Here is a 19082-nt window from a genome sequence, read left to right as displayed (position 1 = left end):
ATGATTGATCATGATCTTCTTCCTCATTTCTTCTTCTATTTATAGGACGGTTTGGGGCATCAATCCCTAGGGCAAGACTCTCATGATTTGGCATTAATGCCCTTGCATAGGAAAGCATTATTCTTTCTCTCTCCTCCGACTCATCTTTTGCTGCTTTCTTGATATCGACTTCTCTTGATCAACTCACACAGCTTCCAGGTCCAGTCGCTCCGTCACTTTGCATGATCACTTTGCTTCAATTCTGGGCAATTTTTTCCGCTTCTATCGCCACTTGATCAAGTCGAGTCAACACTTAGCCACATTGTTGCTTCTCAGATCCTGCATGCTTAAATCACTTTTTTTTTTCTAACATAAATACCCCGATTAGTATAACAACCGCTATTAAACCATGCTTGAGACGAGCCCTATCAGCAAGGTTGATACCAAAAAATTCTTGTGTCAAGATGTGCCTACTAAATGGAACTCGACTTACTTAATCCTCGAGGTGGCATTGCCATATGAGCCAGCTATGAAACTGTTCAGCAACATCACTCCCCAGTTTGGTAGGGATTTGAGAAACTTGAAACACAACGACCTCACAATTGGCGTACCTGGAGAAGAAGATTGGATTGAAGTGAGGAAGATGTGTAGTTTTCTCCAATCGTTTTATGATATGACTCGTCTCGTCTCTGGCACCACGTATGCCACATCACATTCATTTTTCTTTGAGATGTGTGGCTTATTCACTATCATAAAACCCTAAACCCTAAATCCTAAACCCTTCATTTGATGAGGATGCTAAGATTAGATACATAGCCAAGAAGATGATGGAAAAGCTTGGTAAGTATTGGTTAGAAGAATATGAGCTTAATCCAAACATGAACAAAATTCTTTACATTGCTGCAATGCTGGATCCTAGGCAAAAGATGAAGCATGTGCAACATTATTTGAAGATGGTGTAAGGTGAAGCATGGGCAAATGAGTTGGCAGAGGAGTTGAGAAAGTCAATCTTTGACTTATTTGAGTTGTACAAGAGAGAATTCATTCCAATGTCTGACCAAACACAACCACAAACAGCTTCGGCTACCCAAATGTCAAATAGATCGACTGATCCACATTCTTGGTAAAAGCTCTTGTAATATTCTCTGTGTTGCTAATGAGGATGATGATGATGATAAAGATCGTAGCTCAGAGCTCACTCGTCACTTCGCAGAGAAGCAATACAAGGCCATTGAACGTGAGCATTTTGACATTCTTATGTGGTGAAAGAAATACAACATTTCCTTTCCTATTATATCAGAGATGGCTAAAGATATTCTTGCTATTCCTATATCAAGCGTTGCTTCTAAGTCGACATCCAGCATCGGAGACGAGTGCTTTCGATATTTAGAAACTCTTTAACACTGAAAAATGGTAGAAGCTTTGATATACTCCGAGGATTGGTTGAGGTCAAGTCCTAGTTCTACCGATCTCATGGAAGAAGGAGAACCAATACCATTTTTGAAAAAGCAATGTTATGAAAGTGAGTAATTAATTGCTATATACTACTCCCTCCGTCCCAAGGTATTAGACCAACTTTCCTTTTTGGGATGTCCCAACATATTAGACTCATTTCCTTTTTTAGCAAAAAACATCTATCTTATTTTATTCTCCACCTACTTTTTTCTCTCTTCTCTCCCCTACTTTTTCCCTCTCTCATACTTTACTCTCTCCACTTTAACTATTTAAATATCAATTCCTTAAATCATGTGCCCAAAAGAAGTGAGTCTAATACTCCGGGACGGAGGGAGTAATATACTTATTTATTCTTTATTTTTAACTCATTTTCTTTAATTCATTATTTTTTTACAGCGGTGCCATAAGGATGGCAAAGTGACATGGCCATTGGACGATGCAGATACAGATGCATTAATGGGAGAATTGGAAAGAACTTATTCAAGTGATCATGATCAAAGTTAAATTTATCGTGCATTTGTTTTGGAACTTCAAGGTTTTCTTTTGAATATTTGAACTTTGAATGATTGTTGAATTAAATAGGTTGTAAACTTTGATAGATTTACCTTGTTGTTTTGGAAACTTTGAACTTGGAGTTGTTTACTTTTTTGAATATTTCAACTTTTGGATTGAACAGGTTGTAAACTTTGTTTTTGAATATTTCAACTTTTAGTTATATGCATCGGTCTTTGTGTATAGCATTGTGAGCATTCTAATTTGTATAGCATTGTGAGCATTCACATTGAATTTCTTTCTTCAAGGAATAAAAATAATGTTAATTATAGTTATTTCTTAATGTTTTGTTTTAGTTCTGAGTAGATGATTCTATAGGTGTTTATATTTTTTTTATCATCAATAAAGAAAGAACTTTATGAGAAATTGTAATTTAGAAACTTGTTTATGATTAAGCATATTATAAATAGGTTGTATGGATTGATTGACCATGTTGTTTTCAAAGCTTTGAACTTGGAGTTGTTTACTTTTTTAAATATTTTAATTTTTGAGTTGAGCAGGTTATAAATTTTTTTGTTTCGTTGAATTAAGCATATTATAAATAGGTTGTTTTATTTTTATAATTTCTAATACAAAGGACATACATAATTCTTTCTACAAATACAAATATAAAAAATACAATGTAGTGCAAGTGGGGTTGGCCTGGGGTGGGCAGTTTTCCTATGCAGTGTCCAGGGGGATTGATACCTATGAACTGCACAATTTTTTTTTAATTTTTTTTATTTCAGTTCCAAAATCAAAATCAAAAATTGAATTCATTATTATTCATTATAGCGTCTATTTTATTTTTTTAGGAGATGAAATGTCATGTTGTTATTCGGACTCGAACCGAGATGCTCTAGCACTGCTTCCTAAGAGCAACTTGTCTACCAATTTCACCATAGCGGCTTGTCTTGACTTTATAATAGTCTATGAATAAGAAATTGTTTAGATTTAAGAATGCAATATTTTGCTGGAAAGATTCAAATCGATGAATACCAATTTCGTTCGATTAACCGGAACTGAACCAAAACGAATCGAGACCAATTTGGTTTCGGTTCCAATGCTTCAATCTCGGTTACTTTTGACATCAGGTAACCGGGTTGTCGGTTAAGTTAGAACCGAACCGACCGAATTACCTGCCCTAGACGGATTTATAGGCTAGGTTTTAATTTTAAGGGCTGTGAGTGCTCTTAGAGCATCCACAGTGGATGCCCGATCGCGCGCCCGATCGGCCAAGATCGGGCTCGGGTGTGGTCGGGCATCCATTACAGCCCTCGGTCACGCCCGAGCGTGGCCGATAGTTCGGTCGCGACCGATCCCGAGCCCGATCGATCGGTGAAAGGTCTTTGTTTTATGTTTTTAGGCTGTGCGTGTTCAAATAGGAAATAGCAGGTTCCCTAGATCCCGCAAGTCCACCAGATCGCTCGGTCTAGGAACTCGTGGGTCGCGAGAAATCCCAGTCGTCGGACACACAAAGCACTTTTCCTTTCAAAAAAAACCCTCAACCACTTTACTAAACCTAGTATAGGGAAGTAGAGATCGATCCCACAGAGAAGGATGCGTTATACTCATGTTCAAGGATTTGGGAGTGTTTTTGGTGTTGGCTGCTGCCACGCATTTTCTTGGGTTGAGGAAAATCAAAATTAACTTGACTTGGGAACCTTTAAAAAAAATCTTAAACTAACAGCTAGATCTAGGAAAAATAATGAAAGAGCGTAGTATAAGAAATTTAACTGTCCAACACTTGATCTAAGAAAACCTCTACACTACTAGACCTAGGAAATAAAGCTACTGTGGGGACCATGTCTGAAAAAAAAAGCAAGGTACGAATGAAAAAATTGGCAGAATAACTAACTCTCGTACTAACTGACAGTGACATCGTCTTCTACAACCAAAATTGCGTAAAACTTCTTAAGAAAAACAGCATAAGCAAAATTAAAACAGAGCAACTGACTTGAAATCAAATTAATGCATAATAAACGAAGAACTTAACAGATCTGCATACCCTAGACGAAGTAAAATAAAAATCAAGAAGAAAAAACAGAATCTATCGAACAACTATCTTTCCACACGTCGAATCCAACCTCAGACGCTAAATCCACTCCGGATCCAAGCGTCCGACATGAACTCCAAACAACAGAAACCCTCCATCACATCAGATTTAAGCCAGGAACTCCGAATACTCAAACAACCACAGATCTGTCACCAAATTCCATATCAAACACCTCAACATCAAAATAAACAGAGATCGACATAACAATTGAAGAAATAAGCTAACAGCAGAGAGATCTATGCAAAATGACTTGAAATTTAACTGCTAAACGTAGATCAACAAACGGTAAAACAAGTAAGCATCATCATCATCAAGGTCGACTCCCAAAAGTGAAGTTCGACGGTAAAAACAAGCGAAACAACTGAAATTAAAGGTAATTGTATCTTCGCCCTCACTCGGACGGTGTTGTCAACCACGAAATTTCTAAAAAAAGTAACCTTCCATTCCCGACTACCCCAGATCCATTCCCAAGTGTGTGTGTAAAGTGTGTGAGCTAAGAAGAGTGAAAAACTATCTCCCTTTTGCGTTGCATGCTCTTCTCTATATATAGGCGTTTGGGTGGGCCCAGCGAGGTATAGATAATGACTTTGTTGCCCTCAGCTGTAGACTCCTCTGTCACGCCAATTTTCCTTGTAAATCCTGCTCATTTCGTTCCTTTCTCTCGCTAGACCATCTCCTTCATTACTTCCTTGGTCTAGCGATTTTCTTCACACACCTGGCTTAGGAAACGTGTTAGACCCAGCAAATTATAACATTTTTCGCACATTACCGATGCATGAAATTAGCCTTATCAATCGGGCTTGAGCTCCGGCGCCCATTGCAGAGGCGCGCCCGAGCCCGAGCCATATTTTTTTTTTATTTTTAATTATTTAACCCTAATTTAAATTACTATAAATACTCCATTTTCTTCACTTTTCACACACCAAACCTTTCACTTTCTCTTCTATATTCTCTCAATATCCACACTTTCAACAATGGATCCGAGTCAATACCCGAGCCCGAATAATGTCGACGACGATATGCCGATGTTTGGAGGAGGAGGCGGCGGCCGCGGCGCCCGGTGGCCCGGCCACGAAGACTACCGAGTTGAGACGCCTGGATCTGTAGGATCCACTTTCGTCTCCGACTCTGAGTTCGATCCGTTCTTCGGCACCGAGGAGTATCGGGTTGAGGATATGGAGCCTAGTTGTGGGCAACCTCCTGCCCCTGTGCGGCCGCCGCCGAAGAAAGGGAAGAAGAAGATGGCGCGGAAAGAAAAGTTGCCATCGGTCCCAGTCCCAGTCCCACACGACGAGCCGAACGAGGAGTACGCAACAGGGCGTACTGACTACGAGTTGGATGAGTACCAGAAGGTGGCTCAGTGTTGGGTCGATGTATCGGAGGATTCGATAGCCTCCAACAACCAGACTTCGGCCAGGATGTGGGATCGCATTGAGGAACGCTACAACGAGGTGAAACCGATGTGGGCGTTCAAGCGGACTAAGGTTCAGCTGCGCAAGTGTTGGGATCGGATCAAGCTCCACGTCAACAACTTCTGCTATATCTACAACAGGAACAGGGACGGAAGAGCTAGCGGTGAGAGCATGGAGGATGTCCTCAACATGTCCGAGTTCCAACAGCAGTTCGGGCAGTTCAAGCTGTACAATGTTTGGCTGATCTTGAAGGACAAGGGGAAGTTCAACGGAGGGATACCGGTTGGATCCTCGGCTCCAAAGCGGACGAAGAACACCGCCGCTGGCGATTACACGAGCAGCGGCCCATCTCCTGTGGATCTGAACGCTGAGCCGGAAGGAAGTTCCGGCACGCTTACGTCTACTTTTAGACGTCCCATTGGTACCAAGGCTGCCAAAGCCCAGGCCAAAGGGAAGGCGAAGGCGGGCGCGTCTGGATCAGCGGCCCCCCCGCAGGCTGTGCCTGCTCCATCTGTTCAGCTCATGGACAGGGCGATCGAGGAGTTCGGAGGTTATCGCGAGGTGGTTGAGTGTAGGTTTATACTTGACGCCCAAAACAGCCATCGCGAAGAAACCGATCCGGAAGCCCGACAGAGGACTAATGTAGTTTGGCGCAGAATTTGGCGCAGAGGTTGAATTTAGATGACTAGTTTGGTTTTTTCTTTTTTTTATTATTTTAGTTTTAATGTAGTTTTTTTTTTAATCTAAGTATGATGTAGTTCCACTTTTCTATTAAGTAATGTAGTTTTTTTTTTTTTTTTTTTTTGCATTTGTTGTGTTTAAAATAATATATTTTGATATTTTATAGTAATTAAAAATAAAATTAAAAAACAATGATTTAAAATTGAAATGAAAGTGAATAAGAGATAGGGCATGCACTAGGGCTCCACCATTGCAGAAAGATAGGGCATACTAACGTGACAACTACTAGGGCTCTTATTAGGGCTTCCACTAGAGCATCCATCTCTTAAATCCCTGGGCTGGTTTAATAGCGTAGCCCAGAATAGCAGTCTACTCAAATTCAACCCACTTAATTCGTTTCTTTGGGAAAAAGAAAGAGAAAAATAAATAACTCAGGGAACATTTAAATTTGCATATAAATCTCCAATCCTTCATTTTCTCTTTCACTCTCTAGAATTTGATACCGGCGAAGCACCACTGCCTCGTGTAGATTGGACGGCGGAAACAATTCGATGGCGGCTTTGCAGTATTTGGAATCCCTGCGGAATGCACACCCTGAGCTGGGCGAGTGGTACAACACGCTTTCAGATCTGTACCAGAGGAAGCTCTGGCACCAGCTCACGCTCAAGCTCGAGCAATTCGTCACGCTCGCCGTGTTTCAGGTGCCGGAGCACTTACCTGCATGCGAATTGAGCTTTGTTAATCAACAACTGTTGCTGTTTTTTCGTCTTAATTGTGTTATAGGGTGTTTGTTTTGTGTTGGTTGGTTTCTGTTTTGTTCCGCGTAATGAAATAGTGAATCGTACCTTTTGCTTTGTGTTGAAGAAATTATGTGAGTTTTGGGATAAGGGGATGGGGTTTTGGTGTTAGGGTTTTGTCAACGGTGATGTTTTTGAGGGGATCGAAGTTTTACCATGTGCTGAATTTTCACTCACATTCTGTCATGTCAAATAATCAGAAGTTTTCTAGAAAAAACCCAGGGAAATGGACCTAATATTAAGGTTACGTATGGGAATGATTTGGTATTCATCTATATTAGCTTAGTGACTCTACATTTTGGAAATTGCCAAGGAAAGTCCTAGACTTGCTTCAGTTAATAAAGTTGAAGCAATTACTAATATAATACTATGTACTTATTTAAAATAGTCAGTTGGCTAATACTGCTACTCATGTCAACGAAAATAGTCTTAGTAGTGGATGACATGGGTTTTAATGCAAAATTGGTAAAGTAAGAGAGATAAATTAGAAAAAGTGATTGATGCATTGCTAGTGGAAATGGAACCAACTTCATTAGATAGAGAAACTTACCATAAATGGATAGTCTAACTTTGGTGGACGAACCAAAATGGAAAACATGACTGTTTTTCGTGGACGAAGGTAGCATTTGTTAATTGACTTATCTTTTCCAACTTAGAGATGCCCTGTCGGACAGGGTCTTTGCCCACGCTTACTGATTTGGAAACAATTCAAATACGTTCTATCAAGTTTCAAGGGTTCTATGTATAAATTACTAAGAAATCCGTCTGTGTGTTTCTTGCATGTCTGTTGCTTTGCATGCTATTTCATTACCAAAGGATGATGGAGTGCTGATACTTCCAAGAGCTCTAGAAGGAAACTGCACATCTTCTTGCCGACTCTGTTTAATTAGAACCGATTTAGTCATACAGACAGTAGAGGCGATTTTACGTAGTACTGCTAGCGCTTTGTGCTTATGATATGGGGAAAAAAATATTCTTATGGGTGGTTGTCGAGAGGAATTGTTCCTTGTGCTGTCAATCTCTTTGAATAAAAATGTTACGAGTACTATATTTTGAAAGTTGAAATGTTTTATATTACTCCCTCTGTCCCGGCCTACTCGAGACGTTTCTATTTTGGCACAAGAATTTAGGTAGTAGTGTTTAGTGTAAATTATTAATAGTAAAGTAAGAGAGAGAGTAAAGTAAGAAAGAGAAAGAGAGAAAAAAGTAATAGAGATGATAAAGTAAGAAAGAGAAAAAGAGAATAAAGTTAGAGGGAGGATAAAGTAGGAGAGATAAGAGTATAAAGTAGGAGAGATGAGTGAGTTGATTGTTCCCAAAAAAGGAAACGTCTCACTTAGGTTGCGACATATAAAAAAGGAATACGTCTCACTTAGGCTGGGACGGAGGGAGTACTTGCCCAAATCCCGATTCTCTTCATTTATGTGATTGGGTCCCTATCTTGCAAAGGTATAGTTTGATAATACAATTGTACGACAAAGGTTTTCCGACGTATGGTATGTGCTTGTAAATTTGATGATGAACATGAAATGTATATGCAAGTAGTTATGTTCATGCATGTACAACTAATTCCTGTGAAAGATTCAAATTGATCAAGATGTTTTAAAGTCGAAGAATTCTTAATTCAGTCAAAAGACTCAAAGCCCATTTACAAGACATCATATTTATTTATATAATTCTGACACTTGATTAGCTTTATTGTATTGAGTGGTGGTGTATGTGGCTAAACATTTCGTATTATTGCATTGACAAATTGTTCATGACCATTCTTTACGTTGCATAAAAGGTAGTCAATAATCCTACACTGTATGGATTTTTTTCCTGTGGTAATCAAGGTTGTAAAGGACAAGTAAAGCTATGATCAAATGAGCATTTAGTCATCCGACCCAAGCATCAAGTTATGTGTTGTCTGTTTCTTTGTAATCTGTCTGTCTTCTTTGCCTTAGTTTATATGAATGGAAAGTTCACTAGTAATAAGAATCATATCTGGGTTCTGGAAGGGATATATTCACGAGTTACCTCAATGTCAAAAGTACGGATTTACCTTTATTTGAGTGGATAACTGTTCATTCATCTCTTTAAAATTCTTAGTTTGCTTTGATTATTTTTCAACTTCTTTTCTGAAATTCCTGTTTCTCTAGGTGATTTGTATCTAATCCTTCTTTCTTTTGCCCAAATTCAGGCTGGGGATTCCCTAATCCAACTGTACCAAAACTTTATAACTGATTTTGAGACAAAGATCAATCTACTCAAGCTTGCCCATTTTGCTGTCATAGTTTCTCGCCAGTATTCAGAGAAAGATGCTGCTATATCATATCTCCAAGGAGTGATAGAGAAGCTCCGAACTACCAGTAAAGTACGGATAGAGGAGCCAATACTTTATATCAATATGCAGATTGGTTTATTTAAGCTTGAGCAGGGAGACCAAAAAGAATGCAAGAAACTCTTAGAAGAGGGAAAGAGCACACTTGACAGTATGACTGATATTGATCCATCTGTTTATGCTAGCTACTATTGGATCTCATCGCAATATCATAAAGCCCGTCAAGAATTTGCTGAGTTCTACAGAAGTGCTCTTCTCTATTTAGCTTACACGTCAGTAGAGACTTTGTCAGACTCATTTAAGCTGGTACGTTGTTGTTTATTTGGTTGGTGCTTGATTCATAACATTTTTTGACATGCGAAAGTGGAGCATTATGTTAGGTGGTTGTGCAGTTCACGTCGACAGAAGCCCAAAACTCCCATATTACTATCAGTGGTTGTTTAAAGTGATTTTACTTTTATAGTCATTTTTGTTCATAGAATTCAGATGAGTTATCTACCCTACCAAATATGCTTTTAGGATATTCACTGTGAACCTTACTATCAAACAATCACTTGTTTTACATAGATGAGCTGATATGGTATTATGCTTACATAGTTACTGAAAAATGATAAAAGAATAAAAGTGACACTTTTCACGAGATGCATTGATCTTTCTTTAACTAGTGCAATTTCTCTCATGCTTTTGTGGTCCATTCTGTTGTGGAAATTCCTTGCTCTGTAACTAGAGAGTCACTAGTTTTACATAGACTAGGCTGGTATGGTTATGCTTACATAGTTACTGAGAATTCACTTAAACCTTCCATTTTACATTCATATATCATTTATCAGACTGTGATCATCAATAAAATGCATGCATTTTTTTCTGGTGCTCTAACATTGTGCTTCTTGGATGTGTCCACTAATGATGCCATTGCTGTTGACCTAACTGTCTTGTTTTGTTTTTTAGGATTTGGCATTTGACTTATCTCTATCAGCCTTGTTGGGAGAGAACATCTACAACTTCGGTGAACTTCTTGCTCATCCAATTGTAAGTAATTTTTCGGTGCTGGTTATGTGCTTCTGGTCAAAGCTTATTTTTTCTATTGATAAATAGAAGTCAGTCTACCTTATAAATATGTACATCTTGAAGTCTAGCCAATTTTGTGTGTATCTAGCCTACCAGTCTAACTATTTGCTGCTAGGATGTATCCCAATACGCCTGCTGATATTGTTATGAGTAATTATATGAAGTAACATTGGGTAGTTAAAAGGTTTTGTTGATCCTTGTTGAATCCTTATTTTGCATTTTTTACATCTAGCATAGAAAATGCTCTTATTAAACTGTGTTCTTTCTGAAAGAACGTCTTTAAGGTAGATAACTAGCTGGAGAATTCTGCTTTATAACACTGAAGCAATTTATGATATACCTTTTGGTTGATGTTTTGTTGTTGCCACTGATCTATATCTCAGATAGAGTACCATGCCTAAGATATATAAATAATCTTCAATTGCACACACAAACGCACTACAATGATTATGTGCACTTCCTTCATGCTTTGTTATGTATGATGACATTGGAAAGTTTTCTAGTTGAGTTGCACCTTAAGTGGGTGCTTTATTTGCATACTTTAAATGAGGAAATTCAAAAAGAGAGATCATGAGATGTTATCTAATTCAATTATGTTCCAAAATACAACCCTCATGTTAATGACAAGAGTGGAAAGATCTGAGCATGTGCCATTTTATCATTCCTTTGCTGGGTACTTGGTTTTAAGCTGATAATCTTTCCACTTTTCCGCAGATAAAAAGTCTTATGGGTACTAAAGTTGAGTGGCTTTACTATATTCTCGAAGCATTTAACTCTGGTGATTTAGTGCGCTATCAAGAACTGTGCCGTGTACATGGAGCTGCTCTGAACAGCCAACCAGCACTAGTCCAGAATGAGAAAAAGCTTCTTGAGAAGATCAACATTCTCTGCTTGATGGAGATCATATTCAGGTGAGTTTTGTATGCTTGTGTATACGCCAAAGATTACTGGTAATAATGGGTTACCTTGCATCATTTTTTATCCTCTGGTATTAAAGAAACCTCTACTTGCAGCCGACCATCAGAAGATAGAACCATTCCATTGGGTATTATTGCTGAACGAACAAAACTAACAGTTGAAGATGTGGAGTACCTTCTTGTGAAGAGCCTTTCAGTAAGTGGATTCAGATATTTTTTTTATTTCTTATGGTGACAAAATATTGCTCGAGTATGGTAATTTCCCTGGAGTTGGATAGAGTAATTGTCTTATACTATCACCCAGAGCGCCGAACTTTGGTTGTGAATGTCACATCCGAATTCAGGACGTATCATCTTGGGGTCTAGAAGGAGTAACGTGTTTAATCTCATTGCAGGTGCATCTGATCGAAGGAATTATTGACCAAGTAGAGGGAACAGTTTATGTGTCTTGGGTTCAACCCAGAGTTTTAGGGATCCCTCAAATCAGGTCGTTGCGTGACCGGCTGGACAACTGGGTGGACAAAGTACACACCGCTCTGTTATCTGTTGAGGCTGAGACGCCTGATCTAGTTGCAGCATGATTTTCTTAGCTCTCATTCCTTTGATTTCTTCTCTGACAATGTTTTCAGAAGGCCAAATCTGTTACTTCCACCGGGAACAAATCAGTTGTTGGCCGCTGCATTCGGTTCTCTGGCAATGCCTGTATTTTCCTTTTCCCTTTTTGAGACAAACATCTTTATGCGACTGAGTATCTGTTTCCATGCCCAAATATCATACTTGTAATTCTCATTTTAATATTTAAAAATCTTTTTTATCGAACAGGATTGTTTAGATCGTATGGTAACTAAAGGTGCATGACTACTTCGGCCTCATTCCGGCCATGACATTGTGCAACTAGGCAAACAATTATTGTAGGAATTGGGATGGAAGATTTAGAGCATTTTTGGACATTCTAACTGATATCTATGACACCAGTGACCAGAATATCTAAGCACCAAACCATGATTTGAATCTCATACATATATATCTAACTTCGGCAAAGCACAGAATCTCATTATTACACTATAACGACGTCACTGCCCAAAAACAAATGACAACTTTGAACATCATTACAATAACGAAATACTTATATACTGATCACACACCTATACTTTGTAAAACAACATTACTTCGCCGCAGGGAAGAGATGCATCAGCGGGTTAGTACTGGGTAACTTCCACCATCGTATATGCCCTCGATAAACGCAACCAACACCCAGATCATGAGGATGCCAATAACAGCAGTCCGTATTATTTGACTGCTGTCATTTTCCATCATCATATCATACTGAACAGTTGGTTCTACTAAAGGAAAACCCTCACCATCGACAACATCTGAAACCGGTTCTGTGGTGCTTGTCTGCCTCTCAGCGATTTGGCACAACGTGCCAGCCCCTTGAAGCCTAGCACACCTTATGCAAGTGCACTGTCCGCCAAGATATGAAGGAATGCTTCGAAAACGTTCAGAGAGAACCTTCTTATAAGAATCCCCTTCGATGCTCAGTTTCTGCCTAGTTGTCGGTGTGAGAACCTGGCGCAAGGGGAATCATTATTGATGAAGACCAACATCATTTTTCACTTTTCAAAATATCATTCAGATAGTTTTTAGTCTATACAATAAATCTAGAAATGGAGGATCCAAATTATATCTCGATTCATATAATTTTTCGTGTAAATTATCATTGACTGATGCGAATTTATAATTAATGCTATAAGAAAGGTATTTATACTACTTACATATCAAAAGCAAAACTCAATAACATTTTCAGTTCAGTTCCATTATTGACGAATACAACATTATTTTCTTTTCTTTTTTTTCAGATCAAAAGCAAACTTTGTAGTATCATTCAATTTGATATGATTCCATTATTGATGAAGCCAAAATAACTTTCCTCTTTTCAGTGTATTATCTTGGAATTAGTTATAATAGAAGATGTGAGTTATCATTTGATGGTGATAGTTTTATAGTCTAGTTTGAAAGCTGCTTACTTGTATGAAAGTTTGGGCAATAACACGGACAACTGAAGGAAGCCGGATGACAACCAAAACACCCAAAACATTAGGAAAGTGATCTTGCAGAATGTTGCAGCAGTGTCTCAATAATTGCACGGGAATTCTCAGCGGTGTTAGTCCTTGACAATCCACTAGAACCGTAATTTGACGATTTTCTCCATCCAACAAGTGCAGGACGCCGTGCTCCACCTGAGATACTTCATTTACAACACCCCGTGAGTTGAGCATGCTTTATAGAGTATAGCTGCCATAGCATGTACTCACTAAAGATACACTATATGCAAAACAATATATATACATACTATAAAAGTTAACATATGAACAATTATGTTATATAAATCATCACTTAGATAGCCCTCATTAGTAATACTAAAGTTGCAAATGACCATTGATCAAAAAGATAACATTTTACAGTTATTAGTGGGAACATGTGTAGTATTCTTGTCGCTTTGAATGCACTCCTCTTCAGTTGGTTAAAAGATTCTTCCGCTAATTATCATCAAGCCACTGCAATATTAGATGATTGCAGAAAAAATCATGTTCTCCTAGATGTTAGTGAATGAATCAAGTGGGAGGAAGAGTCAAAGGAATTCAAGCATTGTGACATACTTAAGTTTCTCCAACTCTCCCACCACAAAGGATATATCATCCTAACTTTCTGCTCAGGCCTCGTGCCATCAGAAGGTAATACTAATCATGACTCATGAGAACTTCAACATAAACAAAATATGGACAACTTAGACCAGATGCAGAAGAGCTTACCAAGAGCTTGGATAAAGCGCGGTCTATCATCAGATGGCAACTGGACACAAGCAAGGCCAAGTCGGACAACGAGACACGGTCGATGATTCACATCTAGTCCATGCCAGAAGATCAAATTTGACCACAACTCAAGTTCCTCTCCAGAGAGAATTCCGTAATTCTCCCTCCATCTTATCGTCTTCTTTATAGATGATAGCAAGGTTGAGAAATCACCATCTGCAGCTACATAAAATCTCTGCAGTTCCTCTTGGTTGATTCTGTATAAATGTGCATATGTAATTAGGGATGCCAGTGCAGCCTCATAACCCGCTAAATTTAGAGGGTTAGGATAGAAAATTCTTGGCAAGATATAATTATAACCCGATTAGCCCGCAACCCGAAGGGCTAGCCCGATTCACATCCCTATATGTCATGCTCCATAGGGTGTAGGAAAATAGAAAGACATAAATGTATTGGATGGTTTATGTGGAAACAGAGCAAAGTCTAGGGCGCTAACTAGAAGAAATCCATTAACAGAATCTGAGTGATTTATTTGGTAATCTAAAACTTAAAGGACTAGAAGGAATCCATTTGTTTCTTTCTTCTTTTTTTTGGATAAGAACTAAAACAATATACTCCCTCCATCTCAGCTAAGATGCCAAATTTTCCTTAATAATCTGTCCAAAATAAGATGACACATTTTTATTTTTACTAATAATAAAGTAATTTTCTCTCCCCAATAAATACACCCATCCACTTTTTTTCTCCATAATTAAAATATTTAACTCTCTTTCTCACTTCATTTGATACTTAACGCCCACCTTTTCCCTCTCCAGTTTAACACACTAACCAACAACTCCTCAAATCCCGTGCCAATTAAGAAATGTGTCATCATAGCCGGGATGCGGGGAGTACTCCCTCCTTTTTCAAAAGATAGAAACATTTGAAACGGCACGGGTTTTAATGCACATCAATTGGTAAATTAAGTGAGAAGAATTGGTAAAATAAGAGAGAGGAAAAGAAAAATGAGTAAAGTAAGAGAGGGGAAGAGAAAAAGTAGTGAAAATAGAGTTAGTGGATTGTGGGGTCCATGTCCTAAAATAGAAAGATTCTAAAGTTTCTATTTTTAAGGAACGGCCCAAAATGGAAATAGTTGCTATTTTAAAAAAACGGAGGGAGTATTATTTTAGATGGTGTGCTGCAAAGGAATGAGTCAGCCCTTAAAATTCAATAATTATTGCTAAAGATAAAACTCCAGTCCCTAATTAAGTCCAAGACGAAGCCAGGACAATAACCCCCCATAAGGCCATAACACGTGCCTTTTTACCAATAAGCCTCCAGAATAATAAACCAAATCAGTAACTGACCACCACAAGTTTCTGTACTCTCAAGCATTTAAGGTTATGAAAACAAGCAGAGTATTAGTCTATGAGAGGAAGAGAAAACATGGATGAACACTGAATTTGAGATATCAGAGGAAGGCCACAAATTAGACCATAGACTTCTAATTTCATTTTAGTTTATACAGCTCCTCAATGATAATTAACAATTAAAATTCACCTTTCAGGCAAAGTGATACCCTGGGTTTCCAGCTCTTGGCAAAGGTGGTTAACCCAGTCTGTAGAGAAAAGGCCTTGAGGATTTTCATCACCAATTCTGTAAAAGGAAGAAAGAGATGGATAAAAGTAGCCCAACAAAAAATGATAAGAAAGAAGAACAAAGAAAGCTAAGGAACAATATCTGATTTTTCAAAAAACTTAATAGAAACTTCTCATGAGTGTATTTGAAGGTCTAGAAAGCCAATGTAAGAAATCAAGACCATAAAATGTTTCTCATGCGTTGCAGCCTAAAATTTCATGCACTCATGCTATACCGAGAAAATATTAGAAAGATTGGCGGGGACTCAAAGGATTGACTATCACAAGAGAAAAACTCATAAAAATGGCCGTAAAAGAACATAGTAGCATAGGGAGCAGATATCAAGATAGTAAAAAAGGAGGCTGACACATGAAAGGGAGGCAAAAGGAAGTTTATACACATAAAATTAAGAACAAATGTGATAAGCATGAGTATGATAAACAACAATCTAAGCCAAATCAAAGTAGAATTGCCCGAAAGCAGAGTACAGGGATATCTTCATCTTATGAGATTAGAACAAGAACAAAGGTATCGTGTTATTCAAGATATGTGCTTTGTTTTGCTGAAACCAATTCAGTTATCTTCCAAGAAAGCTAGAATCAAATTCAGTCTTTCAGTATTTTAAACAATTATCTCAGGTATCTTTTTGAGGTAAACCAAGAGAAACCATCACAATATCTTTAGCAAACTAGATGTAAATATGAGCCATAAACTGCAACATGTACCTCACGCTCTGATTACACTCTAAAGATGAGGTTTCTGAAAGATTTTCTGCACCTAATTGAGAATCATCATGGCTAGGAGAATTTTCAGCTTCGTCCAAGTCCTTACTGCTGCACTCATATAGAGCATTTGCAATTGAGAGAACCAATAATGGCCGTGATATCATCTAAAGCCCCAGATACATTCCAATATGCGAAGTAAGAAAATACAAAATTAGGAACAAGAGATTAAATTAGGGGTTGGGAGGAGATGATGCCAAACAATTTGCATTTTAAGAAATACTAATGGAATTTAAAGAATGTTAATAACCATGGTAATAAAACTGAGAAAAAGACGTTTATAACCTCTCTACTGAAGGTTGACCTGAAAGATACCCTTCAATGATTTTTCCAGAAGAAGTATGAACTTGGAAAAGCAGATTTAACATTTACTGTATTTTATATTAGACTCTTATATTTGTGTAAAACATGAATGCTTCCCCAGGAGTAGCACCAGAAGTCCATACATATCTAGTTATGATGAGCAAGTATGAGTCAACACCCTGAGACCGCACCTTTCAGTTGGGAGCCTACCTGAACTCCGTGAACCAAGAAACCAAAAGGCTTCCACCGCTGAACCCATTTGAATGGGGGGCAGCAAAGAAATTGTGAGCCTTGCAGCGCAGTCCAGAAAACTGGGCATTTGGCCCTCGATAACCTCCGTACAGTCTCTAATGCAACTGTTTTAGCAAGAAAAGTTGCCACCTGAACACCAGTTCCCTTTCCAATTTCCCACTTATGTGATGTTATTGGTTTTAAAGACTGACTTAAAAAGGATTTAGGGCCAGAAGAAATCGAAGACCTTCGTGAGACATTTTTATTACTAGGAACGTTGGCCATGCTAGACAACCCCCGCTAGCCAATATTGTCACTGTGCTCACTAATTAAACTGCGTTAAACAAACTCTTTCAGATCAAACAAGAATAGTGGAGACACTTTTGTCCGGAGGGGATGGGGTACAAGAGCAGATAATTAGAACTATTTGAGAGCATGAAGATCACATCTCTCAGGCAATGACGATGTTGTAATGGAAGCAAGAAAACTTCACAGATCCAGATCTTAGGATGTCAAAACATAGCTGCATAATCCTGTCAATGAAGACACACTGGAATAAGAATCAGAAACGACAACATGCAAGATTGAGTAGACTAGTCATTAACTACATTACAAATATGACGGAAAACATCACTCATATATTGATGTTCAGTACACATGCTGAGAAACCTAGTTTCAAACCAAGCAAATTTGACCTTCTCCAAATATAAGAGAAAAAAAAAGCAAGAAGCTTAAAGCACATTACAAAACAGATAAGAATACTAGTACAACCCAATAGCAAAAGAAGCGTGTGTGGCGACAGAAAATTATAAAAAAATGTATTTTCATTTATCGATTCATAATCACTCAATGTGAGGTCCAATAGTGTTGTCTATAATCAAGATGAAATAAAACTATGATGGCAGGCTGGCATACGAAGATGAATGAACAGTCGACATCTGCATTTATTGAGAGACATAACGGAAATGTTTATCCTATGTTACATTAGTAAAACAGACGATGGAGTTGCCCCCAACTAAACCTATAAAAATTATTTGGAAAAGCTAAACTTTAGAGAAAAGAAGAATGCAGGAGCCAACAATCATGAGATGTAATGATAATACCAACAAGGACCAACTTGCAAGATGACTAGTACTGAAAATTTGTGACCTAAATCAACTGGTAAGCTGTCTTTTGAGCTGATCAAATACTTCCACTCAGAAGGAAATTCCGAAACAATTTATCTGATAGTATTTGATTAATTAATAATTTAACAGAAGTAGGACTAAAATATGATTGCCAAAACATCTACCTTTGTCACAGCAATATCATCCACCTGAAAATGTCCTACTAATGGCGATTATCCCCGCTCAAGCACTGTGGTTGCTAATCACAATACTTACTTATTTTCCAATTTTAGGTTTAGATACATGATTTCACTGAATTAATATGCGGACACCATCTTCCACTCATAAATTGAAAAAACCAGACACCCAATTCGAACAGAATCAATCCTAAAATTCGTTGAACGCACATACAGAATCACTACGCAAACAAATATTTTGAAAACATTCAATTGAGACCGACGATCATTCTAAAACACACACAGTCCAATTACCAAAAGAAATTCCCAAATTGTGCAATAGCGATTGAGATCACATGCGATGACAATAAATCCACCAGAAAATATAGAATGAATGAATACAGAGGTTACCTGTATAAAAGGAGAATAATTGTATGAAAGCGGAATCGAGAGAGAAGGCGAAGAAAGTATGAACACAGAAGCTGGGGGTGTTGATTACAGTTGGGAAACTGGTAGTAGTATTTATTTCGGCGCCTCTGTCACGTGCCAAATGCGTATTAATATATGCTTTGTTAAATTAATTACTACTAACGAAGCTGGGGGTGTTGATTACACAATAATGTTTATTAATTGAATATCGAAGCTTTTTCTCATTACTCGGAGCCAAATGTTCTACACCAATGTTTATTACTCCCACTTTAAAAAGAAAAATAGATTGAAAAAAATTAGTGGAATACGAGTTTCATTTTAATATATTAATTTTATAATAAAATATTAATGGTATATGTTCATGGAGCGTGCGCTCTAATTACCATTTACAATAGAAAGTGAAAGT

At 38.0% G+C, this 19082-nt stretch overlaps 2 protein-coding genes across 3 annotated transcripts; one reads left to right on the top strand and one right to left on the bottom strand.

Annotated features, from left to right (window-relative positions):
- The first annotated feature begins 6520 nt into the window (after positions 1-6520).
- Positions 6521-12038, top strand: LOC125218240 (26S proteasome non-ATPase regulatory subunit 13 homolog A). The gene is made up of 6 exons (XM_089065686.1): positions 6521-6815; positions 9094-9540; positions 10183-10263; positions 11017-11213; positions 11316-11415; positions 11615-12038. Exons 1-6 carry the CDS (start codon positions 6666-6668, stop codon positions 11798-11800), a joined length of 1161 nt encoding a protein of 386 aa, XP_088921812.1. The 5' UTR covers positions 6521-6665; the 3' UTR covers positions 11801-12038.
- A 183-nt stretch (positions 12039-12221) lies between these two features.
- Positions 12222-18778, bottom strand: LOC125218239 (SEC14 cytosolic factor family protein / phosphoglyceride transfer family protein). 2 transcript variants are annotated; one of them, XM_048119874.2, is made up of 7 exons: positions 18659-18778; positions 16945-17498; positions 16375-16538; positions 15572-15667; positions 14033-14289; positions 13247-13467; positions 12222-12788 (listed from the first exon to the last, which is right to left on the bottom strand). In XM_048119874.2, exons 2-7 carry the CDS (start codon positions 17248-17250, stop codon positions 12411-12413), a joined length of 1422 nt encoding a protein of 473 aa, XP_047975831.1. In that variant the 5' UTR covers positions 17251-17498; positions 18659-18778; the 3' UTR covers positions 12222-12410. The 2 variants fall into 2 exon arrangements, with proteins under 2 accessions (XP_047975831.1, XP_047975832.1); XM_048119875.2 differs by having other exon boundaries at positions 16945-17515; positions 18659-18767.
- Positions 18779-19082: the final 304 nt, after the last annotated feature.

Source organism: Salvia hispanica, chromosome 1 (genome assembly GCF_029641045.1).
Source record: "Salvia hispanica isolate PSC_SH4W2 chromosome 1, Shi_PSC_v1, whole genome shotgun sequence".
Taxonomy (NCBI): Eukaryota; Viridiplantae; Streptophyta; class Magnoliopsida; order Lamiales; family Lamiaceae; genus Salvia; species Salvia hispanica.
The sequence above is the reverse complement of the archived record's forward strand: the minus strand, read 5'-3'. Positions and strand labels throughout refer to the sequence as shown.